Source organism: Sinocyclocheilus rhinocerous, unplaced genomic scaffold (genome assembly GCF_001515625.1).
Source record: "Sinocyclocheilus rhinocerous isolate Xijiao unplaced genomic scaffold, SAMN03320098_v1.1 scaffold387, whole genome shotgun sequence".
Lineage (NCBI taxonomy): Eukaryota > Metazoa > Chordata > Actinopteri > Cypriniformes > Cyprinidae > Sinocyclocheilus > Sinocyclocheilus rhinocerous.
The window spans coordinates 2,431,057-2,459,024 of record NW_015651557.1 but is presented as its reverse complement, the minus strand read 5'-3'; the positions used below and the strand labels follow the sequence as shown (position 1 = coordinate 2,459,024).

Genomic DNA, 27,968 nt, shown 5'->3' with positions numbered 1-27,968 from the left:
TTTTTTTTTAAACTCACCATTATAGTGAGTAGCGTTCCCTATGGTTGGGCACTTGGAACTTGGTTTATATTACTATAATTTTCTTCCTCTTAATGCAGCAATGCATCATGAAGTCAGAGTTATTTGACTTCAAGGGAAGGAGAGTAATAAATAGGTTGCTTTTAGAGAGTGACCTATCTTCTAAATAAAGCATTAGTGTGTTTCTTTTGTGTGTGTTTTTTAATGAACTTTTTCAAGTTTCATATTTCATAAATACCTTGAGATGCTTTTCATTGGGTTTATATAATCCTTAAATAGTGTGTGGTAACATGCTAAAGTCAAACAGGCAATCGGTTTGCATGCTTTTTTTAAGTAAGCCCAACTAATTAGATTTTACAGTGTGGGCTGCGTTTCTCGATAACGGTTGATCTTAGAGCTTAAGAGCGTTTTCTACGAGTCAAATTACGATTGTTCGTTATTGTTTCACGTGCGTTCCCCAAAAATGCACTTAACACAATCATAACAGATTTTTTTCCCAGTCTTTGAAGCATATTTCCTACATTACTTCTTTTATTCATTATTCATTATTCATTTTTTCATTTTTTAAATTTTTATTTTTTTTTAGATATTTTTCTATTTTTTCTGCCCTTTTTAATTACTTCATTTATAAATTAATAATAAAAAAAAGAATAATAACGTGTACAATAAAGTACAATCAAATCCTTATATTATAATCACATTGCACTTGAATAAAGTCAATGGTGTAATCTGCCGATTGTCCTGCAGGTGACTGCATAAATCTGTCTTCTTACGATGCACTTAAGCTTTACGATTACTCCAGAGCACTCGTAGATCTACGATGATTTTCAAGTGCTACTTAAGTTACGTTGCTTTGGGAAACAGATCGTAATATTAAGATCAGTCGTTTTTACGAACTTCTTAGGCTTACGAAGCTTTTGGGAAACGCAGCCTGGATAGATATTGGTAGATTTTGGTGTGCATTCAAACTTGGTTTTTATGCTTAATATTAACAACTTGAAATATAGGACAAGTGTTAGTTTTTGAACCTAAAAATAAAGTAGATTGATATTAAAATTGTCAGGTAAAAAAAAAAAAATAGTAGGCATGCATATATATATATATATATACTATTTGGGACATTACGAATTTGGAAAGTCTACTTACATTCACCAAGGCTGTATTTATTTAATAAAAATGCAGTCTTTACAATTTAAAATATCTGTTTTCTATTTTGTGTTTTTAAATGTAATTTATTCCTGTGATCAAAGCTGAATTTTCATTACTCCAGTCTTCAGTGTCACATGATCCTTCAGAAATCTGATATGCTGATTTGCTGCTTAACGATTATATTTTTTCAGGATTGATGTTAAAAAGTACAACACTTATTTGAAATATAAATCTTTTGTAACATTATAAATGTCTTAATTGTTACTTTTAATCAATTTAACGCATCCTTTCTGAATAAAAGTATTAATAATAATAAAAAAAACGTACTGACCCCAATAGTGTTTATATAGATATATAAATATCATCTGCATGAATTTACAGCTTTTATATTTAAACTTCTAAGTAATCTTCCTAATCTCTGTTTTAATAATTTTTCAAACCAATTGATTTCATAAGAAAAAAGTGATGTTTTAAAGTTGTTCTCCCATTTTCCCATAGCTGAAATTTGACAGCATTTACAGCTGATTTATCTGTGTTAGTGAGTATTTTGTGTTCATTGTAGACAGCCTCAAGCTGTCATGACACGTCATCTGTCTGATCCATGGTGTTACATTAAATCTTTCTTTCTGTTCTTCCTTTCTTTTGTCCGCCCCACTCCTCTGCCCGTCCTCTGGGTACGGCCGTCAATGCCCTCATTCCCACGCTGTGTGTGTGTGTGTATCATCTTTTCTCTGCTCCAAATAATGGCAGAACTCCACATCAGCATCTGCCTTCATTAAAAGTAATTACAGAGTCTTGCTCATATTGGGCTCACTCACAGACGGAGTGTTTCGGCCCACATGAGCTGACTCAGGATCAGGGAGACCCCTCGACCCCAGGCAGTCAATGTTCACTGGTCAATAAATAAGAACTAGCACACACACTGTATCATCTTTTCTCCTGCTCCAATAATGGCAGAACTCCACATCAGCATCTGCCTTCATTAAAAGTAATTACAGAGTCTTGTTCATATTGGGCTCACTCACAGACGGAGTGTTTCGGCCCACATGAGCTGACTCAGGATCAGGGAGACCCCTCGACCCCAGGCAGTCAATGTTCACTGGTCAATAAATAAGAACTAGCACACGTTGTAAAGCTTAAAATAACTTGTTTGTTGCCTTTCGTGTCATGCCTTGTTAAGACACAGTGTGAAGAACGGCACTGAATGATTCAGTGAATCAGGGAGACCAGTTCAAACCAATAAATCATTGGCTTTGTTCATTTAAAGAATTGCCTCAGGAGTCATTTATTTTTAAAAGAGACTACACAAATAGAAATGGAACCTCAAAAAATAGTATTTTTAAAAATCAATTCCTAAATCCTAGTTTGTTTGTTTTTTTTAGTTGCACCTTCTGGCACTTTAATATCCAGATTATCATTCTGTTAAGAGTTGGTTTCTCCAAATCAGAGTATTTCCTTTGAAATGACTTTAAACTGACGTATCAATCATTTAGATTCATTTGAGCCATGTGTTCTGTTCACATTGGCAGAAAGATTTCCAATCCAGATTTTTATGAGTTCATAGAATAGAATGTCAAGAAAGTTTACAATGTGGTATTTTTACAAATAGATTCCCAAACCCTTGTTTTTAGATGCGGAAACTGGCTGAAAAATTCTGATGTTTACAAATTTGAACGTTTTATGTTAAAACGAAATGTTACAAAAAACTAAATTTTAACATAACGAATGTCTGATATTTTTAAGAAATAGATTCCAAAATGTTTTTTAGATTCACCTTCTGGAACCAAAGTCTTTCCTTTGAAATGACTCTAAACTGACTTAGCGGTAGTTTAGGTTCATTTGAGTCATTTGTATCTAACAAAAACGCTAGTGTTTTACAATGTCTTCCGGTCACATTGGCGGAAATATTCCGACGTTCACGAATCATTAATGGAAAGGTATTTTTAAAAACAGATTTTTTTTAGATGCACCTTATGAAACATTAATATCCAGACTCGATTTGTCAAAAGTTTCCTTTGAAATGACTCTAAACTGATTTTTATCAATAGTTTAGGTTCATTTGAGCCATTCATATCGAACAAAAACAGCTCCACTTTGGGAGGAAACTCTTGTTGGTGGAAACTAACACAACCTAGATTTAGTTGTATCAGTCCTCCAGTGGGTTTCACACAAACAGTGGGGTCATGAGGCGGAAATCTCAGCATTCATTTGAGCTTTTATTTACAACTTCCATCGCGCCCCATTTCTCTCTCTCTTTCTCACCGTCGCGCGCTGAAAAGCACCAGAGTCTGGTTTCGCCCGCCGGCCATATGCCTTTGTCAGGCGTTCATCTCATCCCTTGTTCCGCCGTTCGGAAATTCCAAAGGTGAATTAAATACAGTATACCGCCCCCATCTCCCTCTGCCCTCCTTTCTTCTACCTTTTTGTCCTTTCTCGGTTTACTGTTCGACGTGAAATCGGACAGTAATATTTACTCTTCAGTGAATCAAAGGAGATATGCTCTGCCTGTTTTTTTCCCCCGTCTTGTGCACAAATCTGATACTTTTTCCCGAGACGCTCTGTCAAAGCGAAGAAAAGGCACTGTTCCTTTCTCTTTTTTTTACCCTCGTTTCATCTGAAAAGGAGAAATGCAAAATGCAATAATGCGTCCGGTTGCATGAAACGGAGGGAGTGCTTGACTGACCCTCTTTGTGGAAAACACGATCTCTCTCTGGGCTTGTTCTCACAGGCAATCTGTGTTGTGCGTGTTGTTTGGTCTCTATTTCTCTCTCTTCCTGCTTTATTTCTCTATTCCCTTTTGTATATTCGTGGGGTTACAATCACAGAAGCCCTTCATATGTGAGGATCTTTGTAAGTGGAATTGGGATGAGAGCATGTTTGGTTGAGGAAGTAAGTACTGGAATAAATATTTGTTGGGAAGCCTGGCGACTTTCTCCATTGAAACTCAACAGATGCTGGGAGTCTGAGATGTACACAAAACCTTTAAAAGCATGAGAGCCTTTAAAAAAATGAGATATCTGACTTGATTCAGCTGGAGATCGACCAATATAAAAAAAATAAATTAAAAAAAACTGACCCTATATATATTTATTTTCTGATACCAGATGTGTATTCTTTTATTATTCAGTAATAACTAATCATTGCAATGAAAACATATGCATTAAGTATGTTTGAGTTTATAATTACAGCAATAATTAAATTATAATTTTTTAAATTAATAATAATAATAATTATTATTATTATTATTAGAATCTGCAAACACACTAACTAAATCCATTTTAGCCTTTGAATGAACCAAAAGCAAGGGACATGGTCACGTCCAGTATTTGCTGACCTGTAACAGAATTCAAGGCCGCAATCTCAGGTGCGAGTGCCTCCACGTCTTTAACGTTTCATTACCGCGGTAAAGACAGACAAAGTTAAATGCAGTGAAACAGAGAGCCTCTCAACGCTGAAAAGAATCCATTGATGTAACGCTCACTGACTCTGAGATCAAAAGAAACTCCTCTGGATCAATTTTTCCTTCGCTTCGGAATCTACCTTTTCTCATACCACTCTTTAATTAAATGGGACATTGTTGTCTAGGTATGAAAAAGGGCCAATTCAGGCACGTCATAGCAAAGGAATCCAGACTGGCCCGTACCTGACCCCCCTCAAGTCTACAGAAGCCCCCGTCTGTCCGGCCCCGTCGGCTCACCTCCTCACTTCCAAAGCAGGTGAACCATTAGCGAACGAGATGGACCTGTCAGATCTTGAGAACGAGAGAGTATGGGGCGAGGAAAGGAGGATAGATGTGTTCTCCCCTCCTCAGGACGTGCCCGAGCGCCCTCCATTCATGCGGCGGTGGGGGGGTGATACCTTGAGTGTTCAAAGCGGGAGTCTGAGGCAGAGAGACTTGTAGATCTGAAGGGCCATATGAAAGGCAAACAATAAGCAATCTGTTTGTCCACCCCTGCAAAACGGCACTCGCCTTTCATCCGCCGGCTCCCATTTCCGCGGGTCACGACTTTCCTCAAACATCAATTACTGTTACGTACGCCGTTTGATCTCGGGGCTTCTCCTTGACATAGTATCGGGAGGCGGGAGGGGGCTTATAGTGTGTGTGTGCTGAGACAATGCACCAATTGTGAGGGCTTTTTTTCCTTTATTTTTCTACGCTTTGTATTCTGTATAAACGATCGTGTTTAGTTTGCACAGTTTATTTGGACCTCACAGGAAATTATCTGATGCTTCTCCACCACTTCAGCGCTCCTACATTTTCTAGAAACAAAGCTCAGAAAGACCCTTCCACAAAATCTTACCACTAACCGATAAAAGCAGTGTTCGCTTTATCCGTCTGTAGTCATTACATGTAGTACAATTTTTTAAGTTATTTAGAACATTCATTATGTTTAATTTTCTCATGCTTTCAGTTGCCGATAATAATATAATTTTTAATGATATTATTATGTGAATTTCATTCATATATATATTCCCTTTCAACCCAACTGCAGTTTGATTGATATTACTTGGAATGCGCAATAAAAAAAACGTGATTTCTGAAAAAAAAATAACCGAGTTATCGGTTTTGCAAATGAATTAATTTTTGTATGTATTATTTGATTCATTTAATAACAGTAATAATATTAAAATACTAATGTTATAATAATCAGTGAATAATATAGCTAATAATTACTTTAAGAAAGCTAATAATTGCTCTAAATAATATTGCTTATAATAATATCCTGTTAGCTTTTTTAAATTTTTTGCATTCCATTTATCTCTCCCTCCACTCCAGTCCAGCATATCCACAACTTGTATTTTTCTAAGTATGACTAATTTGCTAGTTTATTTGGCTTGCCGTCTGTCACAGAAAGCAAAAGCAGTCGTGTCGTTGTTCATTTTCAGCCGTAAGCTCTTGACGGGGGATCGCACGGCCCTCTGGGAGCAGAAGTGCCCTGTGCTTCCAAATCCACGCAGAGTGTGTGAAAGTGAGGATAAAGGAATTTTCTTCGGCCTTCTTTTCTGCGCTAGTTCACGAATTCCGTTGGAGGCTACATTTTTAATGAATTAGATCAAGGTGACATCCATTGTCTGAACCTGGGGGAAAAAGACACAGGACGTGGGTTATTTTTTTATAGTTTTTATAGTTTTTTTTTTTTTTTTGCCACTTTTGCCTGATTTTACTGTAGACGGGGCTGGCTCTGAAAAAAATACTCAAAGATGCTTGTCTTTTTTTTCCATTTATCTCTCCCTCCACTCCAGTCCAGCATATCCACAACTTGTATTTTTCTAAGTATGACTAATTTGCTAGTTTATTTGGCTTGCCGTCTGTCACAGAAAGCAAAAGCAGTCGTGTCGTTGTTCATTTTCAGCCGTAAGCTCTTGACGGGGGATCGCACGGCCCTCTGGGAGCAGAAGTGCCCTGTGCTTCCAAATCCACGCAGAGTGTGTGAAAGTGAGGATAAAGGAATTTTCTTCGGCCTTCTTTTCTGCGCTAGTTCACGAATTCCGTTGGAGGCTACATTTTTAATGAATTAGATCAAGGTGACATCCATTGTCTGAACCTGGGGGAAAAAGACACAGGACGTGGGCCATCACTTCCTCCCAACCTGATTTGTGGGGAAATTTCGAGAGCGGAGTGCGAGAAGGCATCGTATCGTCACTTAATTAATTACTTAATGTGTCCCTCCGTTGTTTAATTGAATTAATTAGGGGCCTAATTGGGCTGAGTGATGATGGCTTCCAGGGCTGAGGAGCCCTTGATGAGAGGACGGTTGAGTTCGGGAAGTGTGTGTGAGACAGTGAGTAACACTGGGAAATCCTCGTGGGACACACACACACATAGACACACTAGGGGGAAAAAGACACAGGACGTGGGCCATCACTTCCTCCCAACCTGATTTGTGGGGAAATTTCGAGAGCGGAGTGCGAGAAGGCATCGTATCGTCACTTAATTAATTACTTAATGTGTCCCTCCGTTGTTTAATTGAATTAATTAGGGGCCTAATTGGGCTGAGTGATGATGGCTTCCAGGGCTGAGGAGCCCTTGATGAGAGGAGGGTTGAGCTCGGGAAGTGTGTGTGAGACAGTGAGTAACACTGGGAAATCCTCGTGGGACACACACACACACTAGCACAAGACCACGAGCAGAAGGCCTTCTGGGAATAGATCCCTCCCTCCTCTTCCAGAGGGCCACATTCTGCCGGTGGGCGGCAGTCACGACCAGTACTGATTAGGGATGTGCAAAACTATAGATTTTCAATATCGGTGATTGTTTGTGCTTTATCAACACACTGAGGTTGAAAGTGAGCTTCCCTTTGACAAAATCTGATCACATGAGACTCATGTTAATACCAGGTGATTTCTGACGGCTGTTTACTTGACATCAGATCCCCTGAGACGGATGTTATAGCAGGTGTAAAAGGGGCCAAGTATGTTACCAGGTACACTTACCCCTCTCTCTCTCTCTGTGTGTGTGTGTGTGTGTGTGTGTGTGCTCCACAGGTCTGACAGCAGCAGCCATGGCTGAAGCTATGAAACTCCAGAAAATGAAACTGATGGCCATGAACAACATTCACGGAGCAGGAAGCCAGAACGGTACTGAGTCAGAGAACGAGGAGCTGAACTCCAGTGCAGGTCAGAGTCACACACATACAAAGATACTTTAAAAGTGCATTAAATCATTCTGTTTCTTCTGACTGAAAAAGTATGGCTGAAAGTATGTTTTTTTTAAACCTCTTGCAAAAGGTTTTTAATCATATGAAAGCCTTTCATTATATACACTACCGTTAAAAAAATTGGGGTCAGTAATATTTTTTTTTTCTTTTTAGCCAAGTGCACAAAGAAAAGTCGAATAAATGCTCTTGAACATCTCTTTATCAAAGACTGCTAACAAAAGCAATAATAAACTGTTCTTAAAATTGATAATAAGAAATGTTTCTTAAGCAGCAAATCAGCATATTACACTGATTTCTGAAGATCATGTAACACAGGAATCACAGGAAGAAATGACGTTAAAATACACTAAAATAGAAAACAGTTATTTTAAATTGTAATAATATTTCACAATATTACTATTTTTTTTATAAATAAATAAATGAAATATAAAAAGTGAGTATAAGAGTTTTTTTTTTTAAGTCTTACTAACCCCAAACTTGACCGTGATATATAATAATAAATAATAAATTAGATTTAGCGCCTTTAATTAAAAGTTACTTCTCAAAACGCTTTACACTAAAAACGATACAAAGTTGTTGTTTTTTAAAAGTACAGTGGTAACAACAAAAATAAAAACAATATATAAAACAAAATTTTTACAAAAATGATTTATTTTAATTTATTATTGATGATTTATGATTGATAATTTGACAATGGGGCTTTCAAAAAAAATTTAATAAGGAAATAATATTTCTCTTTCATAAATTTTATAAATCAAGCAAACCTTTAATATTAGTTTTATCAAATACTTTTCATGCACGATTGACTTTTGTAAGCCTATCTATTATAGTTTTCACTGTTGTAGTTTGTAGATATGCGATGTTCTCACAAATGCTTTGTGTTTGAGTTATTGCACCTGCCACAGTTCAGTAGAATCACTTTTTGAGCTCCTCACCTGCTCATCAAACACATCAAATCCACTGCAACAGCAAAACACATCTCTGATGTGAGGCTACACAGCCATTAGCTTTGACCAGTTTATGACTCACTAGCTTTGAATCACTTACCAGCGCAGACTATAGATATTCACAATATGAAAATAAAGAGCACTGTTAGGAAGTGTTCAACAATCTAATCACCTCAACACACACACACACACACACGCGCGCGCACAGGCACGTGACCTGAGGTAATGGGTTCTTGCCCACGCAGCCCACTCCTTTCTGCTGAGCTTTATTGAGGCTAATGACGTCTTTAATGTTCCCCACCTGACTGTGCATTTAGATTGTGATGTTACCATCACTGCACACACACACACACACACAAAGTAAAATGTCATTCTTTATTATCACAGTCAACTACTGCGAGCACAGACACAAATGCCATCCGTTGTTATTGCTAAGACCAATAACGCTTACATACACGAACAACACACACTTACTGTATGTAAACAGAAACACAGTGCGTGTGTGTGTGAATATGTAGAGGGAGACATTAATACCAGCAATTCACTCCTCATATCAGTTTGCAAAGGTTTTAAAATTGCAGTCAGATGTGTTTAAAGATAAAGGGGGGAAAAAAAACCGGACATATACACTACCGGTCACTACTAGTTTGAATTTTTTTTGAGTTTTTGAAAGTCTCTTCTGCTCACCAAGTCTACATTTATTTGATAAAAAAATACATTAATATTGTGAAATATTATTATAATTTTAAATAACTGTTTTCCATTTTAATAGTTTTGAGTACCACATGATCTTTCAGAAATCATTCGAATATGTTGATTTGGTATTCAATTATTATTGGCTCAATTATTTATAATGGTTGTTATTATTAGCAATGCAGAAAACTTTTTTTGCTGCTTAATATTTTTTGTGAATTTTTTTTTCTTTGAATAGAAAGTTCAGCAATGAACAGTATTTCTCTCTCTCTCTCTCTCCCCAAACTTTTGAACAATTTCCACAAAAATAGTAAACGACAACAACACAAATCAGCATATTAGAATGATTTCTGAATGATCATATGAAACCGAATGCATTTAAAAATATTTATATAAAAAAAACAGTTATTTTAAATTGTAATAATATTTCACAATATTACTATTTTTACTGTATTTTTGATCAAATAAATGCAGCCTCGGTTTAATTGTTATTCCAAACCTTTGGTTGGTAGTGTAAGTGTACATATTATCGTATAAAATGGTTTTCATATCCACAATATTTTTTTTTTTACTATTTTTTGCACAAATTTTAGCAGAATACTTGAATCTTGAATAATAAATAATCACTAATTTGGGAGAGAAAATTTTTTATTCAGTTCTCAGTCCTGTCTAGTTTTATTATATTAGGTTTTAGTTAGTTGCCAAGTGGTTAATATGGGCTGGTTAGAGAATAGATGTTTTAAACAGGGTGACTGATTCCCAACTAGATATGACATGACAAGTTTCCAGTTTAAGTAATCGTTCAGTCCTCACGAAAAATCACAGCCAATCAGAACACATCTGATATGTAATATACAGTAATGATTTTGGACCAGTGAGATTTCATTCAGTCTATTCAGTGCAAGCGACCTACGAAATGTCTTTATGACACGCATAAAGCGTGTCAGCTGTTTGGAGAATTTTAATGTAGTTTTAGTCATGTAAAAATCAAATGATGTGCAGTCACAAGTGTTACTGCTATTTGCTCTGTAAAAGCAACTTCAGATGAGGTTCATCCTATTGGAATGAATGACTGAACTATCAGTTCATAACGAGCTTCACCAAAAAGCTGCTCCAACTGTAGATCAGCACTTGAGACTGTGAATACAAATCACCTTTGAATTCGGTCCATGCATGCGGAGAGAAACAGAGTGTGTGTAGTGACAGAAAGATGATGGCGAGAGAATAGAGAGCAGGAGAGAGGAGGAAGAGCCAGTGCCAGGGGTGGAGAGAAGACGTCTGTCTCACACTCAATCACACATGCTCTAATGTACTCTGGCTGCCGATAGAGCTAATGTTGATGATGAGAGAGATAGAGATGGAGAGAACTGCATCAATGGAAACTGAGAATCACACAGAGTCAAATTTCACTTGTGTTTGCGGATGTCAGCGTGCTGAGTGAACAACATTCCCGGGCCGTGAAACACAGTAAGCACAGACCCAGCACTATAGGCGTTTGTTTGTGTGGTGTCAGATCTGATAAACCTAGACCAACTCTTTTGGATGGCTTTTTGGGTTACAAATCAGGGTGAATTGCAAACAGTTTTCTTCCAAAATGTCACATATTTAACAACAAAACAATTCAGCACAAAAGAAAAAAGAAAAAAAAAAGTCACATTTGTGCTTGTGGTCCATTGAAATATTTGAACTTTTGCGGCTAGATGTGTATGTGACCACCTAACCCGATATTGTATTTGATATATATTCTAATCAAAATGAGCATGAGGTGAGAATTACCAAAAAATGTTTGCACTAAAATGTTATTCTTTAAACATAATTTCTGTAAATGGGTAGTTATGGGATAATTATGTCAGGAATGATTACATTGATAGTGTAATTATTACATTGATTAGCCCTAGTAAACCTTCTATGCTTTTCTTTGGCGGTCATTGGCTTTGTGTGGATTTATTCATACATTCATTCACTATTCATTCATTTTACCATAGTGGTAACTAGGGGTGCTCTGATTGATCGGCTACCGATCACTATCGGCCGATAATCACATTGGGATGATTGATCTCAAGCTGATGACGCATCTGCTGTGAGAGGTTTGGCATGACATGCAGCGGCACCGTCTCAGTCTCTGTCCGGCACGGGTGAACTAATTATAATGCTGAAGGTGAGGTACTCACCTTCATATTTCTTCATCAAATAACTTATAAAGTAATTTGAAAACCTTGTCTGAGACGTAATTTCACAAACAGCGTGAGTGAATCACCTCGCGCACTCTCTCTTTCTCTCTCAAAATACGCAAATGGCTTCAAATCACCACATGGCGTCTGTCTATAAGCGAGCTGCACGCTGCACAGTTTACACAGGAATTGTCACTTGCACAATCGAGGCAGTGTCACATCGTCACTAAAGTTTATAAATTGCATTACTTTTTAATTCTTGCCAGTGTTTAACCATTCAGCGCTCGCGTGCTCTCCTGGAGACGGTGCGCTCATGCACACACGCAGTGCACACACATAATGCCAGGTTCACATTACTCCGTTTGCAGTGCGTATGCGGTGCATATTTTTTCCGCGCTCATGTTAACGGATTAAAGCGTTCACACTGCACACGGTTGTATTGTCCGGCAGTGCGTTCCAGGAGCGGTGATTCTCCTCTCACAAGAGTCACCTAAGAGGGGAATTCCCCCCATTTTCAAAAATGTAATTCAGGCCCTGAATAAATGTCTAAAAATCCTGATTGGAGTATCACTATAAATAGTTATAAATTATAAAAAGAAGGCTTTAAAAAGATCGGTATCGGTATCGGCAGATACTGCTGTCTGTGATCGGCGATTGGTGATCGGCCTCAAAAATCCTGATCGGAGCACCCCTAGTGGTAACAGGTAATGGCTGCTTTGCAAATAATTCGAAAGTTCCATGTGACTGCCACTAGAAATGCGACAATCGTACGCAAATTTTGGAGATAAAAAAGATGGATTAAGTGGAGTCAGCAGAAAACAAATGTTTGATTGGGCAAAATATTTATAGATATATTTTTGGTCCATTTTCCAGAAAGAACGCGCAAATGATTGGCTGCTGAATAGAGTTAGCTGACAATAGCCATTTTCTCAATATGTGTTCTTATCCGATCTACATCATCATCATCATCAACTGCTGAAGTTCATTTTCAGTACTCAATAATGCAAGTACCAAGAATGCATGAAATTACCCAGATGTACGCAGGATGCACTGAATATTTAAAAAAATCCCAGAAATAATTTCAGAGAAAGCCTGTAAGTTTTAAACTTCTTGTTATCACTCAAGAGATTCTCGCTGAAAGCTTGCAAGCATGTGAGGGCATGTTTTGTTTTAAAAATTTATTTTTGCCATTTTTCTCCTTTATTTGAATAGTACAGTATAGAGTGGACAGGAAACTAAATGGGAGAGAGGGGAGGCGAGCCAGGACTGAATGTTAATTCGGTCAACTTTATAAAGTCCTACCATAAATGATCTCCAAGCTCACAGAGATGAAATAAAAGCCACAAAATTCCAACATGAGGTCTTTAATTAACCAATAAAGAGATTTTGTGAATGACCAGCGTTCGAACAGATGCAGGCTGAGATTCCGAGTGCCGCTGCTTGTTGTTATTTTTAATTGGATACTCCAAGCCAAAGCTATGGAGTTCTGAGGAACTTTGAGGAACCAAAAGGACATTTGGGTTTTGGACCAGACTTTTTAAGTCCTCAAAAGCAAGCCATACCACCCAAAGTACATTGGATTGGTCTTTGATGCGCATTGTTTGGAGTTGAGAGGTGGTCTTGGAATCTGATCTAGCTTTCTTGAATCCCTGAAGTTAAACAAACACCCTCTGAAGCAGTCCGACAACTTTAACCTCTTTCTCTTTTGCCTTGCTCTCTCTCGTGCGCCGCCAAGACACTGCATGCTCAAAGTCCCGATGGCACTTTTTCCTGTCCCATTTTTGTTTCTTTACATTCCCGCAAGATGTGTTTTTGGTCCCCTCCCCTCTCACTCTTGGTGGTGAGCCTTTTGCTTTTTTTGAAGGAGAACTTCAAAGGGGAAACGGCTAATCTGCGCTTTTCCTCCACTGTGTGGATCGTGCCACAAAAAGCCTGAGCTATCTGCAGCAGGCAGTCAGCACAGATAGGCTTGATTTCAATCTCCCCCTTCACTCGGTCCGTTCAGACGGCAACCCCACCCTCGCCACCATAGCACAAGAAAAGAGCAATAGACAACAACGCTCGGCAGCGACGTGTTTGACAGGGGCCAAAGAGATTTGATGAAGTATTTGGCATGGAAAAAGACAGTCCGCCTGTTTCCCCCCTGAGTTTATCCAGTAGCACAAAGCATGCTGGAGTTTGTTCAGCAACTCAGAGCCAATGTGCGGTTTCGGCGTTAGGCAGAGAACGATGTTTGCGCTAATACGGTTGCAGCAGAACTGGAGGGTGAAGTGAGTTAATGGGGGCTCCTGTGAAATTGTGCCTTTAAATATAAATACAGCTCTGAAAACCCCTGTTAACAAGAAAAAAAGAGGGCGAGAGAGAGAGAGGGAAAAAGAAAAAGGAGTAACATGTGTTTCTTGTCGGAACGGCGGTAGAAGAATGAGCAAACGAAAAGGGACTCATTGGTCTAATGGAGAACTGTCAGGGTGAATCACTGTCACAAATGACATCAGAAAAGAACTGATATATTTTTTTTGTAGGGCGACTGACAAGTTAAAAGAGAAATCCCATGCATTATTTAAACGGGCCCGGGAATCTGTCAGCCATGTGATTTGCCGCGTTAGCAAAAACCAGGTGTGTGCTGGAGAGAGAGAGAGAGTGAGAGAGAGAGCGCACATGCAGAGATTGCGGGACTCAAGAGTTGTGTATGTTGCAAATCCCTAACTACCAAAGCGGTCAGCACTTCTTCGTTTCTTTGTCTCTCACCTATCCTTTCATTTTGCCATCACACTTTCAAGAGCTTTTCTGTCATCAGAGAGCAACTGTCACTCTTATTAAATCAGATTGGATTGTCCTAGTGTTGCCACTGAGGACGCCTCACTCGCTCGTCTCTTTTCTCTCTTTCGGATTCTCATGTAGCACTAGCTAAACTCACAAGCCTTCTTGACAAGTCCCGAACAAGTGTAATATTTGAAATTGGTAATATGACCTGGATATTTCTTGACAGTTTTTTTGTGAGATTCACCATAAGACACTTTTCCCGTTCTTACCTATAATCCCGCTGTAACCGGAGACACTTCTCCCTCCTCTCAGCTCCCATAAACGGCATCATCTGATCTCGGCTAGCCCTTTGTTTTATGTAAAATATTGAGCGTGTCGAGAGCAAGAGGGATCAGTGTTGATCTTGTGGCTGAGGTGGGGGAGTATCGGTTTCCTGTATCACTCCAGCGGAGCAGCTCTGAGAGGGTTGAGCTCACCTTCTGAACTTGGGTGCAGGGTCAAGGTTTTGTTAGAAAAAGAAAGAATTTGGTGGAAATGGATGTCTGGATGATACCTGGCTGTAGATGTGATTTCATGTTCTTCTTCAAACGGACACTTGCATATTGTGGGATTCTGAGGAACTGACTATGGATTGTCTGTGGTTCGATAGTGGTTTGCGATGGTCGTGCATTTTATAAAATTGTATTTTATTAGAGAGTAAAATTGATGAATGGTGTAGAATGATAGGAAATTGACAGGTTGCTGCTCAGACTCAAACCCATTTCTTCCATATGAGCACTGTGGCTTAATGAATCTGGAGTATTTGCACTAACTAGCCATCAACTGCTCCTTGAGAAATCCAGTTTATATTATTTACTAATAAATATATATTTATTATTTATATATTTTCAACAACAATTTAAAATTTATATAGATAATGTGCATTTTAATGCATATTTAATGCAATTATGCTTATTTGTGATAATTAGTGTCCTGTATAGTTACAATATATGCAGTGACTACGAAGACAGAATTACTTACTACTCTGCTGCCTAAACACATGTAGTGCTTTAAATATAATGGGTACTTATGTAATTAATTAGGTGAAGCACCTATTTCAGTCTTTCAATTAGGTGTTTTTTTTCTCTCTTCCACTTACTTGATTTGCTCTAAAAGTCGTTAATCTTTGAGAAACTTTATTTTTGCATATTCCAAAGGCTACTGTATGTTATAGTTTGACCCTTGATACATAACATAATCAATCCCAATATATTCATGTTTGACTTGTAGACACATTTTACCTGAGTAGTAAGTTCAGACAGGTCAGAGTAGGTCATTAATCAGCTACTGTCTTGTTCAACATCCTGTATGCGAGGTGCCATTCAGAAGTCAGAGGTCTACATTGCCCCATGTGGCCAGAATTTTAAAATCAGGAACTGAAAGGTGTCAATACTGTTTAACATTATCATATTATCACGTTTTGTTACACATTATTAATGTGTAGCAAAAAGTATTTAAATGTGATTTTGAGGTAAATGTAATTTTACAAATTATTATGCATACATTAGCTTTTTAGGTGATCTTTACATTATAGATTGTCTGCTGTTATCATATTAGTCTCTTTAGCCTGTCATGCTGACTTGTCAGAAATCTCCCCCAATCTGTGTCCTCTGACTGAAATATTTGCCCGGATCCAGCCATCCAAAATTAATGTTCCATAAATCATCATCCCCACAGGGACAGGAGCTGCTTGCTGACCATTGCCGGAGATGAGCACTTTTGAACAGACACACATATTTATGCTCACACTAAACAAGGAGGCATACTCACATAAATAAACATGTCAGGTATACCCCATTTTAAAATTGTAAAAGCAAATACACGCACTCAAGCTTGCATGAAGCTGAACAGCTGAACACTGTACGTTCATACATAAACCTGTGGAGCAGAGCTGCATTGATTACCCACTCTGTCCATCAGGACGCAGTCTGTCATATAAACAGATGGCTCATATAGCAACGGACCATATGAAGGACCTGCATTATCCTCACTCAACGGCCCCTGCATCTTCCTTGCACTCCTGCAGGTTAAACCCAGTCCTGACTGCCTCTTCGTCACCTTGATTTCCAGATGACCATGCAGTCATCCTGCATTAATGTGTCATTGAGAATGAACTCCTCTTCAGGGATAAGAAAGATATGTTGTATATATTTCATTTGGGGAAAACATGCTTCTAAATTGCTTTCATTGAGGTGACTCAATTTATAAGGATTTGCCCTAAAGGACAGACTTAAAGGAACAGTTCACACAGCCCCTGGTCACTATAAACTGTCAACTAAGCCACAAGCTGCATTACTATTATGGAAAAAATTTCAACAAAAAAAAATAACAGTGTTATTTTAAAATGAACTGAGGGTAAGTAAATAATGACAGTTTTTCTTTTTTATTTATTTATGGGTGAACTATTCCTTTAAGTGCATGCTTTTTGAATGCATTCAAAATCCTGCTGTCTACCTGAAGTGCTCAAAGTAGATAAATTCTCTCAAGTAATTTTCACCTTCCTCTCATCCAGAAGTGTGTGAACTAGTTAAGAGTGGCTGAGGAGTATGTAACAAAGTGCTTGTGAGTATGTGCTTGTGTCCAAAGCTTCTGTATTTAGTCTCAAACCCTCGGTTCAGCTAATGGGAATCCATCCCGCGTAATGACCCACAGTTCCTGTCGGTAATGAGATGTGGGAATTGCCCGTCCGTTCGACCAGATGATGCTGTATTAACGGACTGGGCCAAGCAGGATGGACGGGGGGCCGCCCGAAGCCCCAATGCCCCGCCTCATTTTTCATCCGGCCGACACCGGAGCTGGCGTGAGGGTCCGAAGGGGGATTGATTTCAAATGAACCTCAAAATGACGTCTAATGAAAGCCCATAAAGACGTGGGGCTCTCCACTCCAAAACAGTCAAATGAGCCACGGTCTATCGAGGATAAACACTTGACGAGTCCTTGCTTCTGGATGAAGGTGGCTACTCAACCTCATCTACAAAATTGTCTGACAAATGTATGCATTTACTGGTCAACACATATCCTCTAAGCCACATATCCCAAAGCGTGGCACAAGAGAGTCGCCTGGGCCCCCATCTTCGGTGGCGCTCATTGATATGTAAACGCGGTGGGATATCAAAGAGACATCTTTTCAGGCTTTCTGTGAAGCGAGCACTACTTATGATCAAAGGCTAGTCACCATAAACCGTTCAAAGAGAACAGAGTTCTCTGATGGCCATTAATGTGTGTCTGTGATAAGGGTAAGTGAAAGACTGTGCCATCTTATGCAGCACAAAAGGCTCATGAGAAACACAATATAGGACTCAGTTAGAGAGGATGCTGAGATGTTGAATATTCAGCTGTAGGTGGAGGTATAAATATGATGTTCATTATTGAGAGGCCTCTGCAAGAATAGTAACTTATTTACCGAAGCAGTGAGATTCAGAAGCTCACCTGGGTTTTTAGGATTCGTTCAGCAGGGCTCTGTCATTTGTCCACTATAACTTTTACTTTTTTAGTCAAATTAAGTTTGCACTTAGTGCATTTGCTCTGAATTAAGGCTAAACCGATGCATGGAGATCTAGAAGCTCACCTAGGTTTTTAGGATGCATCCTTGTTCCCATTTTCCAATTACTTGTCATTTGGTGTTCACCAGAGCTCTGTCCTTGGTTCACTTGAATTTTTCCTTGATAAGTAAAAATTAATTGGTCTTGTGTAAAAGAACCTCATCAAATAAGTTTACATTTACTCTGAATTAAGGCTAAACTGATGCATGGAGATCCAGAAGCTCACCTAGGTTTTTAGGATGCATCCTTGTTCCTGTTTCTCAACTTCTTGTCACTTAGTGTTAACCAGGGCTCTGTCCTGGGTTCACTCAAATTATTCCTTGTTCAGTAAAATGAATGGGTTTTGTGTGTAAAACCCTTGTCAAATAAGTTTGCATGTAGTGCATTTATTCTGAATTAAGACAAAAATTTAGAACCAGCTGAATCCGTATATGAGAAAACTATTTTGCACAAGCATCTTTTCTATGTACACATTTATAAGTGAATAAGACACTTTTAGCTTGGTCTCTCTGCCCAATCCAGTATACTATTTTCTCATATGGTGTTTAGCCTTCTATCAGTGTAGAAATCGGCTTTTGCTGTAGCGTTCACTCCTGTCAAAGCAGTGTGTCTCCTCCAACCTTCTTCCTACTTCTCACAGCAATTAACACTTCATTAAAAGAGCTCTTTAATCATTTTCACTTTCAATTCAAACACTTTTACGTCGGGCCTCTTGTGGATTGCTCTCTCATTGTTCAGGGAGGGAATTAATGACTTAAAATGTATATGTTTTTCCCCCTTGATCGCTCTCCTTCATTATTACTTCTTTGTTATTCCGTGTAAATAGATTTTTTTTGCACCCCAAACTCAAAGCTCCATGCTTTCCCATGGGGTTTGGAATGGAGGTGTTTTCATAAACTTGTAAAGACATCCATGCTTTTGTGTCTTCTTAGTCATCACAACATGTTTTCTACAAAGCTGTTTGCAAGTTAGTCGCTCTGCCTAATAAGATTTGCTGTTGCTCTGTGCTGAATCTATCCAACTGACCTGGGATGAATGTTAACAGTTAGATGCAGTATTGCATTAGGTGCAACATGAAACAAGAGCACATTTGAGGTTGATTGTCAAAGTGCTTTCCAGAAGCAGCATAGCATGCTTGATTAAAATAGAAAATGTGTCGTAATGGAATTCAAGGTAGTTGGCCTGAAAGTGAATGCACGGTAGTCATGTACTCGTGGGGTAAGATGTGCCAGCTCTGTAATCTAGTAAACTCTGCATTATTTTGGTCGTGACGATATATTAGGCAAAGACCTATCACATACAGCTACTATATGTGTGGTTTGAGTACAAAATGTGAACTAAAAACCTTTTGACCAAAGTTTTCTAAATGGCAGGTGGCACACTTTTTTCAGGTTTAAAAATATATATCAGAGATTTTGGTGAATTGTAAATGTATAAAACTGTCACTAGCTACAAAATAAGACTTTGCAATGGAATTGTGCATTAGTAAACTCTTTTTATCCCCATCTGTGTTCATATATTTATTTATTTGAAACAAAAATTTTTCATATTTCCCCCAGTGATTCAACTTGCCCCTAATGTGGGGCAAGTTGTGTCACTGCCTGGACAATTTTTTTATGGCCTTAAATTATAGTTGCTTTCTTCAAACTGAGTTGATAGCTGACATCCTTAGTTAGTATATTAGTTTTACCTCATTCCTCCTCACATAGAGGGCAATCTGAAAGTGGCACAGCTTACCCCCACCCTCTCCTACTGTCCTGTGTCCTCTATTCCAGAGCATATATTACAGTATGTGTTGTTACCTGCTTGCATCATGTTGCACAGCACAGATCATTCACATACAGTGGGACTGAATGGGGATCCACGCAGATGTCGCATCTCCATAGCGACTGAAACTGATGTATAGCCGTGAAGGTTGTCCTCCTCAGGGGGCTGTAGTGTGTGAGGTGTGTCAGGGTGTGTGTGGGGACATCTGTGCGGAGCAGGGTGGATACTGCGGGGAGGCCAGCCAGAGGGGTGTCTGGCACAGTGTAGTTGGATATAGAGAGCTCAGCGGGTGCCCCACAAAGCACTGAAAACACGCTGCCACTCACAGACGCATGCACGCACACCGCCATCAGCCTCCTAACCTTAAAACATGTAAGATAGACACAGATGTCACCCTTAACACTGTAAACCGTGTCTGAAGTCTGGAAGGATATCTTGTCTGTGTGTAACATACTGGTTCAAAGATGACAGTTATGTCAGCTGGCATACTGCAACATATTTCAAATAAAATCTCTAATGGGGTTAAAACCAGGTGCAGCATCAAACACAAACTTTTAAAAAAAATTTTCATGAAAGATTTCATTTATATTAGAGCATTTCATTTCAATTATCAAAATATTTATTAGAATTTTAAATCTTGATTTTTTTTTTTCAGTTTTAGCGATGCACCAAAATTTTGGCAGATTCTGATAAATACAATATTCATGTTATCGCCAATAAGCAATATGATGCCTTATGTTTTAAATCTATCCTGTTTTGCCTGTTCAAAAGTATCAATAATTAACATTCACTCTTTGTATTCATAAGCTTCAAAAACACTATAGTGTTCAGTAGAAAACATATCTTCTTGATATCTGCTTCCATTATCAGCCTAATCAAACCAATATGAATAATGAAAATAAAAATTATATTATTGGCTCATGCCGATATGGTCACTGATATAATGTGTATCCCTATTAGTTATATATGAATATTTTGGCTGTTATATTGGTATTTTTTATTGGTAACAAATTAGCAATATATCAGACAGTGTTAATTTCGTTGACATAATTTTCATCAAGGAAATTTTTTTCAACGAGACGATAAACTAAAACTCTTTTTGAATGACAAAAACTCTGACGTAAATCTATTGACATTTTCGTCAACGAATAAAAACAAGACGAAAATGTTAGGGAGGGACGATTTGGGAAGAGATTAATTCAGAACGAATCTGCTGTGTGGTTCGGAGGTTAGATGCGTACATATGAACCGGCGGGACATAAGCTAACATACACTTGCTGCACGTCGCATAAAACATTCAAAAATGTCAATATTGTGGGAGTAAGAGAAGAGCAGACATATGGATAAATCTGACGACACAAGAGAGAACTCAATTCGGTCCAGTTTTCTGAGCGCAGACACTGAAGCATACACACACAGAAAGCATCTCAGCACGCGAGTACTCTTTCGCGTCGCATGAACAGAGAATTACACACAAAATGATGTTAATTGTCCGTTTTGACGAGTATTCGATATGACTAAAACTAAATGGCATTTTAGTCAAAAGACTGACTAAAACTAAATCAAAATTTGCTGTCAAAATTAACACTGCTATCAGATAAACCAACAAACATAGCAGATTAAAGCCTGATAACTGCATTCATTTGGCCCAGGGCTAAACTAAAACACTATCAATATTTACCATTATCTGAAGCAAAGTAAATGTTAACTGCAATAAAATAAAATTAAAAAAGTAAATTTTATCAGCTACTTGCCAAAGGTGTGTGTGTGTGTGTGTGTGTGTATGAGACTGTAAGGTTTGCCGGCATAACGATATTAATGAATGCATGTGTGTGTCGCACAGTATGTTTAGTTTTAAATAGACGGCAGAACCAAAGCAACACAGTGAGTTTTGTTGCAATACACGTATGACTTCAGGGGTTTGTTGTTTGAAACGTACTCTCTGACCCTTCCAGCCAGTACCTCTGTGTACAGTATATTTAACGTTGGTTCTTGACGGTGTTCACTGACATGCAACACATTACAGACAGCTTATGTTCAACACTAATATGACCTTTTACTCGAGATGAGGTAGACCTTAATCATATCAGTTCCAAGTTTAACAATCTTATGAAAACTTTGGTAACACTTTACTTTCATTATAAAAGTATTCATAATGTAGATTGTAATGCTTTATATCTTTTCATAAATAATTGTAACCGATACAAAAATAAAAATGTACACATTTGTAATATTTGAAGAACTATTTGTGTTTAATTTAACTTTATTTTTATTTCAATTTTATTTTTCAACATTTGTAGACCTTTTAAGGCAAAGTTAAAGAATTCTTATGTGAAGGTCATCTGTGCACACCCATAAGCTGAAATCCACACCAGTGAGATGAACGGAAAGGCAGATAACCTGTGCTGTGGATGTCAGCCCAGATGAATATATAGAAGTATAAATAGAAATAGTAGATATAGAAGTATAATAATGTATAGTCACAGTTATTCATGAGATCATACAGTGCGTTATAAGGTGCATTACAAGGCATAATTAATGCATTAAAACTACTTTTATAATGCATTACATATTAAGGCTTTAAATAAATAAATAAAATAATGAAAAATATCAAACGGTTTATTAAAAGCTGACATTTTTCATTTTTAATGCTAAAATATTTTCTGCAATTCCAATTTAATGTACAGAGCATTGATTCCTCTGAAAAATGCAAACTAATTGTTGAGAACTGTCTTTTGAGCTTGATTGAAGAACTGATGAATGAACTGATAGTAAAAGCAATTGTGGATTTGACTGATGGGGGAAAAGTAAGTTCCTTTGGATGAGTACTAGCAAATCATTTCATTTAATGAAACTACAAGAAATGTTTACGATTTGTTGTTTATGAAAATTAGCATAAATGAGCGTGATTATAAACACAATAAGGCTGTAGAAGTGGACTAGTGAGTAGATGAGTTTTCCTGTTCGTCGTGATGGCGTCTAATGTTCCTGACAACCTCTGTAGTCCCATTTAGTCACTTATCACAAAACAAATAAAAGCTTTAAAAAAAGCACATGAAAATATGTTGAGCTTGTGTTAATCACAGACCTTATTTCAGGCATTTAACCAAACAAACAAACAAAAAAAAATGACGGTGTGTGCACACCAAAAGCAAAGTGAATATTTGCATTGTGTTACTCGGGGGATGTTTTTCTGCGTCACTCATTTGAATAAAAACAAAAACAATAAAAAACATTTTCTGATGCATCTGGACATGTCAATAAGCTCTTCGCTGATTAGCTTGAGGGACAATATGTCATGCAAATTTTAAGTTTAAAGTTGACATTTTTCAACTTGTGTGGAAGATGCGATTAAGGCAAATATGGCGCGTTCGTGGCAAACGCATCGCCCAAGTCACATCATTCGCATCACGTTACTTTGTATGTAATCTACTCGCGCAAATAATTACATTCACTTTTGGTGTGCACACACAATAAGGATGATGGATCAGGAAGTGCTAAGCTGCTTCATCAAGATGCGTCATCCCTGCAGCACTCTATTGGCTCAACTAATGGAGCATTAGGCGGGACCCCACCAAATAGGGGTACCATTTGAGAAACCTAATTAATAATTTTGCATTTTATTGTCACACTTGTCTAGCCCATATTGTGACACAAGGACCAGAATCCTGTCTGTTCTTGAGTGTGAGATGTTTAGCACGGGATGTTGTTTGGGGTGGAGTAAACACACACGCACGCTTGCTGATTTTTCACTGACCAAAGGCATAAACATACACACACTGTTTACAGTCCCACACACTGACAGGGCCAACATCAACACATGCGACCGCTCAAACGGGGGCCTGAAGACCCTAAACCCATCAGGGGCCCAAACAACACGGCCGAGAAGATGATTCACAGGCCACAAAAAAAGTAATGACCCACCCAAAAACACAAGAATATTTGTATATTTCTCTGATCAAAGCTTGCTTGCTCTTGTTTTGATCTGTGTCGTTTTCTGAGCCATATTTTGTGCTAACTAATGCCGTGAGCCTTTTAAGACGCCATACTTTTGACCTCAGTGCTAATGCGCTGCCCAGTGTTATATTATTCACACACACGCATGTACTTGAGTCTCCAGGCAGTGAACGGTGGGACTCTGTAGGTGGAGGCTGGCTTAGGTGCCAGATGGTGAGTCTGACTGGCCAAAAAACACTCCACTTCAGTGGCTTAAAGGAAGAAGAAACTTATTGTCGTCTTTTCCCACAAATAAAGGGTCAGGACTAGTGGTTGATCAATATATATATTGCCAAGCTCTACATATTGGCTGATAGTTGGCATTTTTTAATTATCGACACCAGCCAATAAGTTTTTCTGTTTGGATAAGTGTTCAAACTTTTATTTTGACAGCACCTAGGACATTTATTTTGACAGCATTTTAACAGTTCTGTGAAATAAAATGCAGCGGCATTCTGGTGTGTGTGTATATATATATATATATATATATATATATATATATATATAGTTAATAAATATAATAAATAATAATAAAAGTTAATAAATATATAAACAATATTTTTTTAATTTAATGCAAGTTTAAAGTAATTTAAGAGTCTTGATTACATCTTTCGCTCTGCTTCATGGGAATGGACGTTCCCTGCAGAGATCTTTTGGCATGATTTGCTCGCTGTGAACTGATTTTTGGAGATTATTTGCAGGATCATGGTTTTTCATCAGGAATTCTGCTGTTAAACATGATGATTCTTTAAAAAATAGGTTGAAATAATGCTGTTAGCACTCTAAAGTGTGCATTTTAAAAACAGATGGATGCACTCTGTTTATGAAGGGCTGTGGATAAGCAAAAAACTTTACATTTTTAAAGTATGCTGCACTATACCCAGTTGGCCACTTTTGTTGCATATGCCTACTTCCAACAGCAACAGATGTAGGGTTAAAATGATCAAATGCAGTTTGTCACAAGTTCATTTGACCGCTTAAATTAGTCAGTGAGAATGATGGGAACTTGTTTTATGTGGAAAATGGATTCAGAAAAGAGAAAAAGCTCTACTACAGACCACATAGACTATTTATTTATCAAAACAGTAAGGAGTCATTTTGAATTATTTGTGCACCACCTAATTAATATTCATGAGCCTTTGCTACTCATGATGTCAAAACCAGCATGTACAGTGGTGTGAAAAAGTTTTTGCCCCTTCCTGTTTTTTATTTTTATTTTTTTGCATATTTGTCACTTGAATGATGAGTTTTGAAATAATGATTTCATTTATTAAAGGAAAAAAGCTGTCCAAACCTGCCTGGCACTACGTGAAAACGTAATTGCCCCCTAAATCTAATAACTGGTTGTGCCACCCTTTGCAGCAACAACTGCAATCAAGCGTTTGCGATAACTGGCAACGAGTCTTTCACATCGCTGTGGAGGAATTTTGGCCCACTCTTCTTTGCAGAATTGTTTTAATTCAGCCAAATTGGAGGGTTTTCGAGCATGAAAGGACTGTTTAAGGTCATGCCACAGCATCTCAATCTGATTTAAGTCTAGGGTTGGGTATCGATTGGTTTTTTTTATGATACCGGTGCCAAATCGATACTTTTAAAACGGTACCGGTGCCTAAATTGTGCCTGAACCGATACTTAAAAAAAAAAAAGAGCCACAAAAAAAAAACATGGATAACATTAAAGAACATTAAAAATATATATAAATAGCATTTACATGCTCCTCGAATGCTCTCATTTCCCGAGTTGTGCTTCTCTTACTCTAAGGCTAATAAATGTATTTCACGATCTGGGTCATTATTTAATACAAAACATTTAATACAAAACCACACATAATGTTTCTACTATATCTCTGTCAATCACTTTGATATTTAGTTAAAATGACGTTTTATAAACGTTTTATAAAGTATGCGTTCATATGTGTTAAGGGCTAGAAAAAAAAAATGACGGTGTGTGCACACCAAAAGCAAAGTGAATATTTGCATTGTGTTACTCGGGGGATGTTTTTCTGCGTCACTCATTTGAATAAAAACAAAAACAATAAAAAACATTTTCTGATGCATCTGGACATGTCAATAAGCTCTTCGCTGATTAGCTTGAGGGACAATATGTCATGCAAATTTTAAGTTTAAAGTTGACATTTTTCAACTTGTGTGGAAGATGCGATTAAGGCAAATATGGCGCGTTCGTGGCAAACGCATCGCCCAAGTCACATCATTCGCATCACGTTACTTTGTATGTAATCTACTCGCGCAAATAATTACATTCACTTTTGGTGTGCACACACAATAAGGATGATGGATCAGGAAGTGCTAAGCTGCTTCATCAAGATGCGTCATCCCTGCAGCACTCTATTGGCTCAACTAATGGAGCATTAGGCGGGACCCCACCAAATAGGGGTACCATTTGAGAAACCTAATTAATAATTTTGCATTTTATTGTCACACTTGTCTAGCCCATATTGTGACACAAGGACCAGAATCCTGTCTGTTCTTGAGTGTGAGATGTTTAGCACGGGATGTTGTTTGGGGTGGAGTAAACACACACGCACGCTTGCTGATTTTTCACTGACCAAAGGCATAAACATACACACACTGTTTACAGTCCCACACACTGACAGGGCCAACATCAACACATGCGACCGCTCAAACGGGGGCCTGAAGACCCTAAACCCATCAGGGGCCCAAACAACACGGCCGAGAAGATGATTCACAGGCCACAAAAAAAGTAATGACCCACCCAAAAACACAAGAATATTTGTATATTTCTCTGATCAAAGCTTGCTTGCTCTTGTTTTGATCTGTGTCGTTTTCTGAGCCATATTTTGTGCTAACTAATGCCGTGAGCCTTTTAAGACGCCATACTTTTGACCTCAGTGCTAATGCGCTGCCCAGTGTTATATTATTCACACACACGCATGTACTTGAGTCTCCAGGCAGTGAACGGTGGGACTCTGTAGGTGGAGGCTGGCTTAGGTGCCAGATGGTGAGTCTGACTGGCCAAAAAACACTCCACTTCAGTGGCTTAAAGGAAGAAGAAACTTATTGTCGTCTTTTCCCACAAATAAAGGGTCAGGACTAGTGGTTGATCAATATATATATTGCCAAGCTCTACATATTGGCTGATAGTTGGCATTTTTTAATTATCGACACCAGCCAATAAGTTTTTCTGTTTGGATAAGTGTTCAAACTTTTATTTTGACAGCACCTAGGACATTTATTTTGACAGCATTTTAACAGTTCTGTGAAATAAAATGCAGCGGCATTCTGGAAGCATTTTTTTTCCCATTCATTGGGCATGATTTGCTCGCTGTGAACTGATTTTTGGAGATTATTTGCAGGATCATGGTTTTTCATCAGGAATTCTGCTGTTAAACATGATGATTCTTTAAAAAATAGGTTGAAATAATGCTGTTAGCACTCTAAAGTGTGCATTTTACATGAAAACAGATGCACTCTGTTTATGAAGGGCTGTGGATAAGCAACAAACTTTACATTTTTAAAGTATGCTGCACTATACCCAGTTGGCCACTTTTGTTGCATATGCCTACTTCCAACAGCAACAGATGTAGGGTTAAAATGATCAAATGCAGTTTGTCACAAGTTCATTTGACCGCTTAAATTAGTCAGTGAGAATGATGGGAACTTGTTTTATGTGGAAAATGGATTCAGAAAAGAGAAAAAGCTCTACTACAGACCACATAGACTATTTATTTATCAAAACAGTAAGGAGTCATTTTGAATTATTTGTGCACCACCTAATTAATATTCATGAGCCTTTGCTACTCATGATGTCAAAACCAGCATGTACAGTGGTGTGAAAAAGTTTTTGCCCCTTCCTGTTTTTTATTTTTATTTTTTTGCATATTTGTCACTTGAATGATGAGTTTTGAAATAATGATTTCATTTACACACAGTGGCTCTAAGGGAAGGGCTAGTGTTTGAGATGTCATGAAGTTATGAATAGGGTTGTGTATCGATTTTTTTTTTTTATGATACCGGTGCCAAATCGATACTTTTAAAATGGTACCGGTGCCTAAATTGTGCCTGAACCGATACTTAAAAAAAAAAAGAGCCACAAAAAAAAAACATGGATAACATTAAAGAACATTAAAAATATATATAAATAGCATTTACATGCTCCTCGAATGCTCTCATTTCCCGAGTTGTGCTTCTCTTACTCTAAGGCTAATAAATGTATTTCACGATCTGGGTCATTATTTAATACAAA

The 27,968-nt window shown here is 38.0% G+C and overlaps 1 protein-coding gene across 5 annotated transcripts in view; it reads left to right on the top strand.

Annotated features, from left to right (window-relative positions):
* The window catches only part of dacha (dachshund a), a 159,068-nt gene that overhangs the window by 99,893 nt on the left and 31,207 nt on the right, over positions 1–27,968 (top strand). For all 5 annotated transcript variants that reach the window (XM_016518651.1, XM_016518648.1, XM_016518647.1 and 2 more), the window contains exon 3: positions 7,654–7,785. In XM_016518651.1, the coding sequence (XP_016374137.1) occupies positions 7,654–7,785 (132 nt within the window). The remainder of the gene's footprint in view (positions 1–7,653; positions 7,786–27,968) is intronic.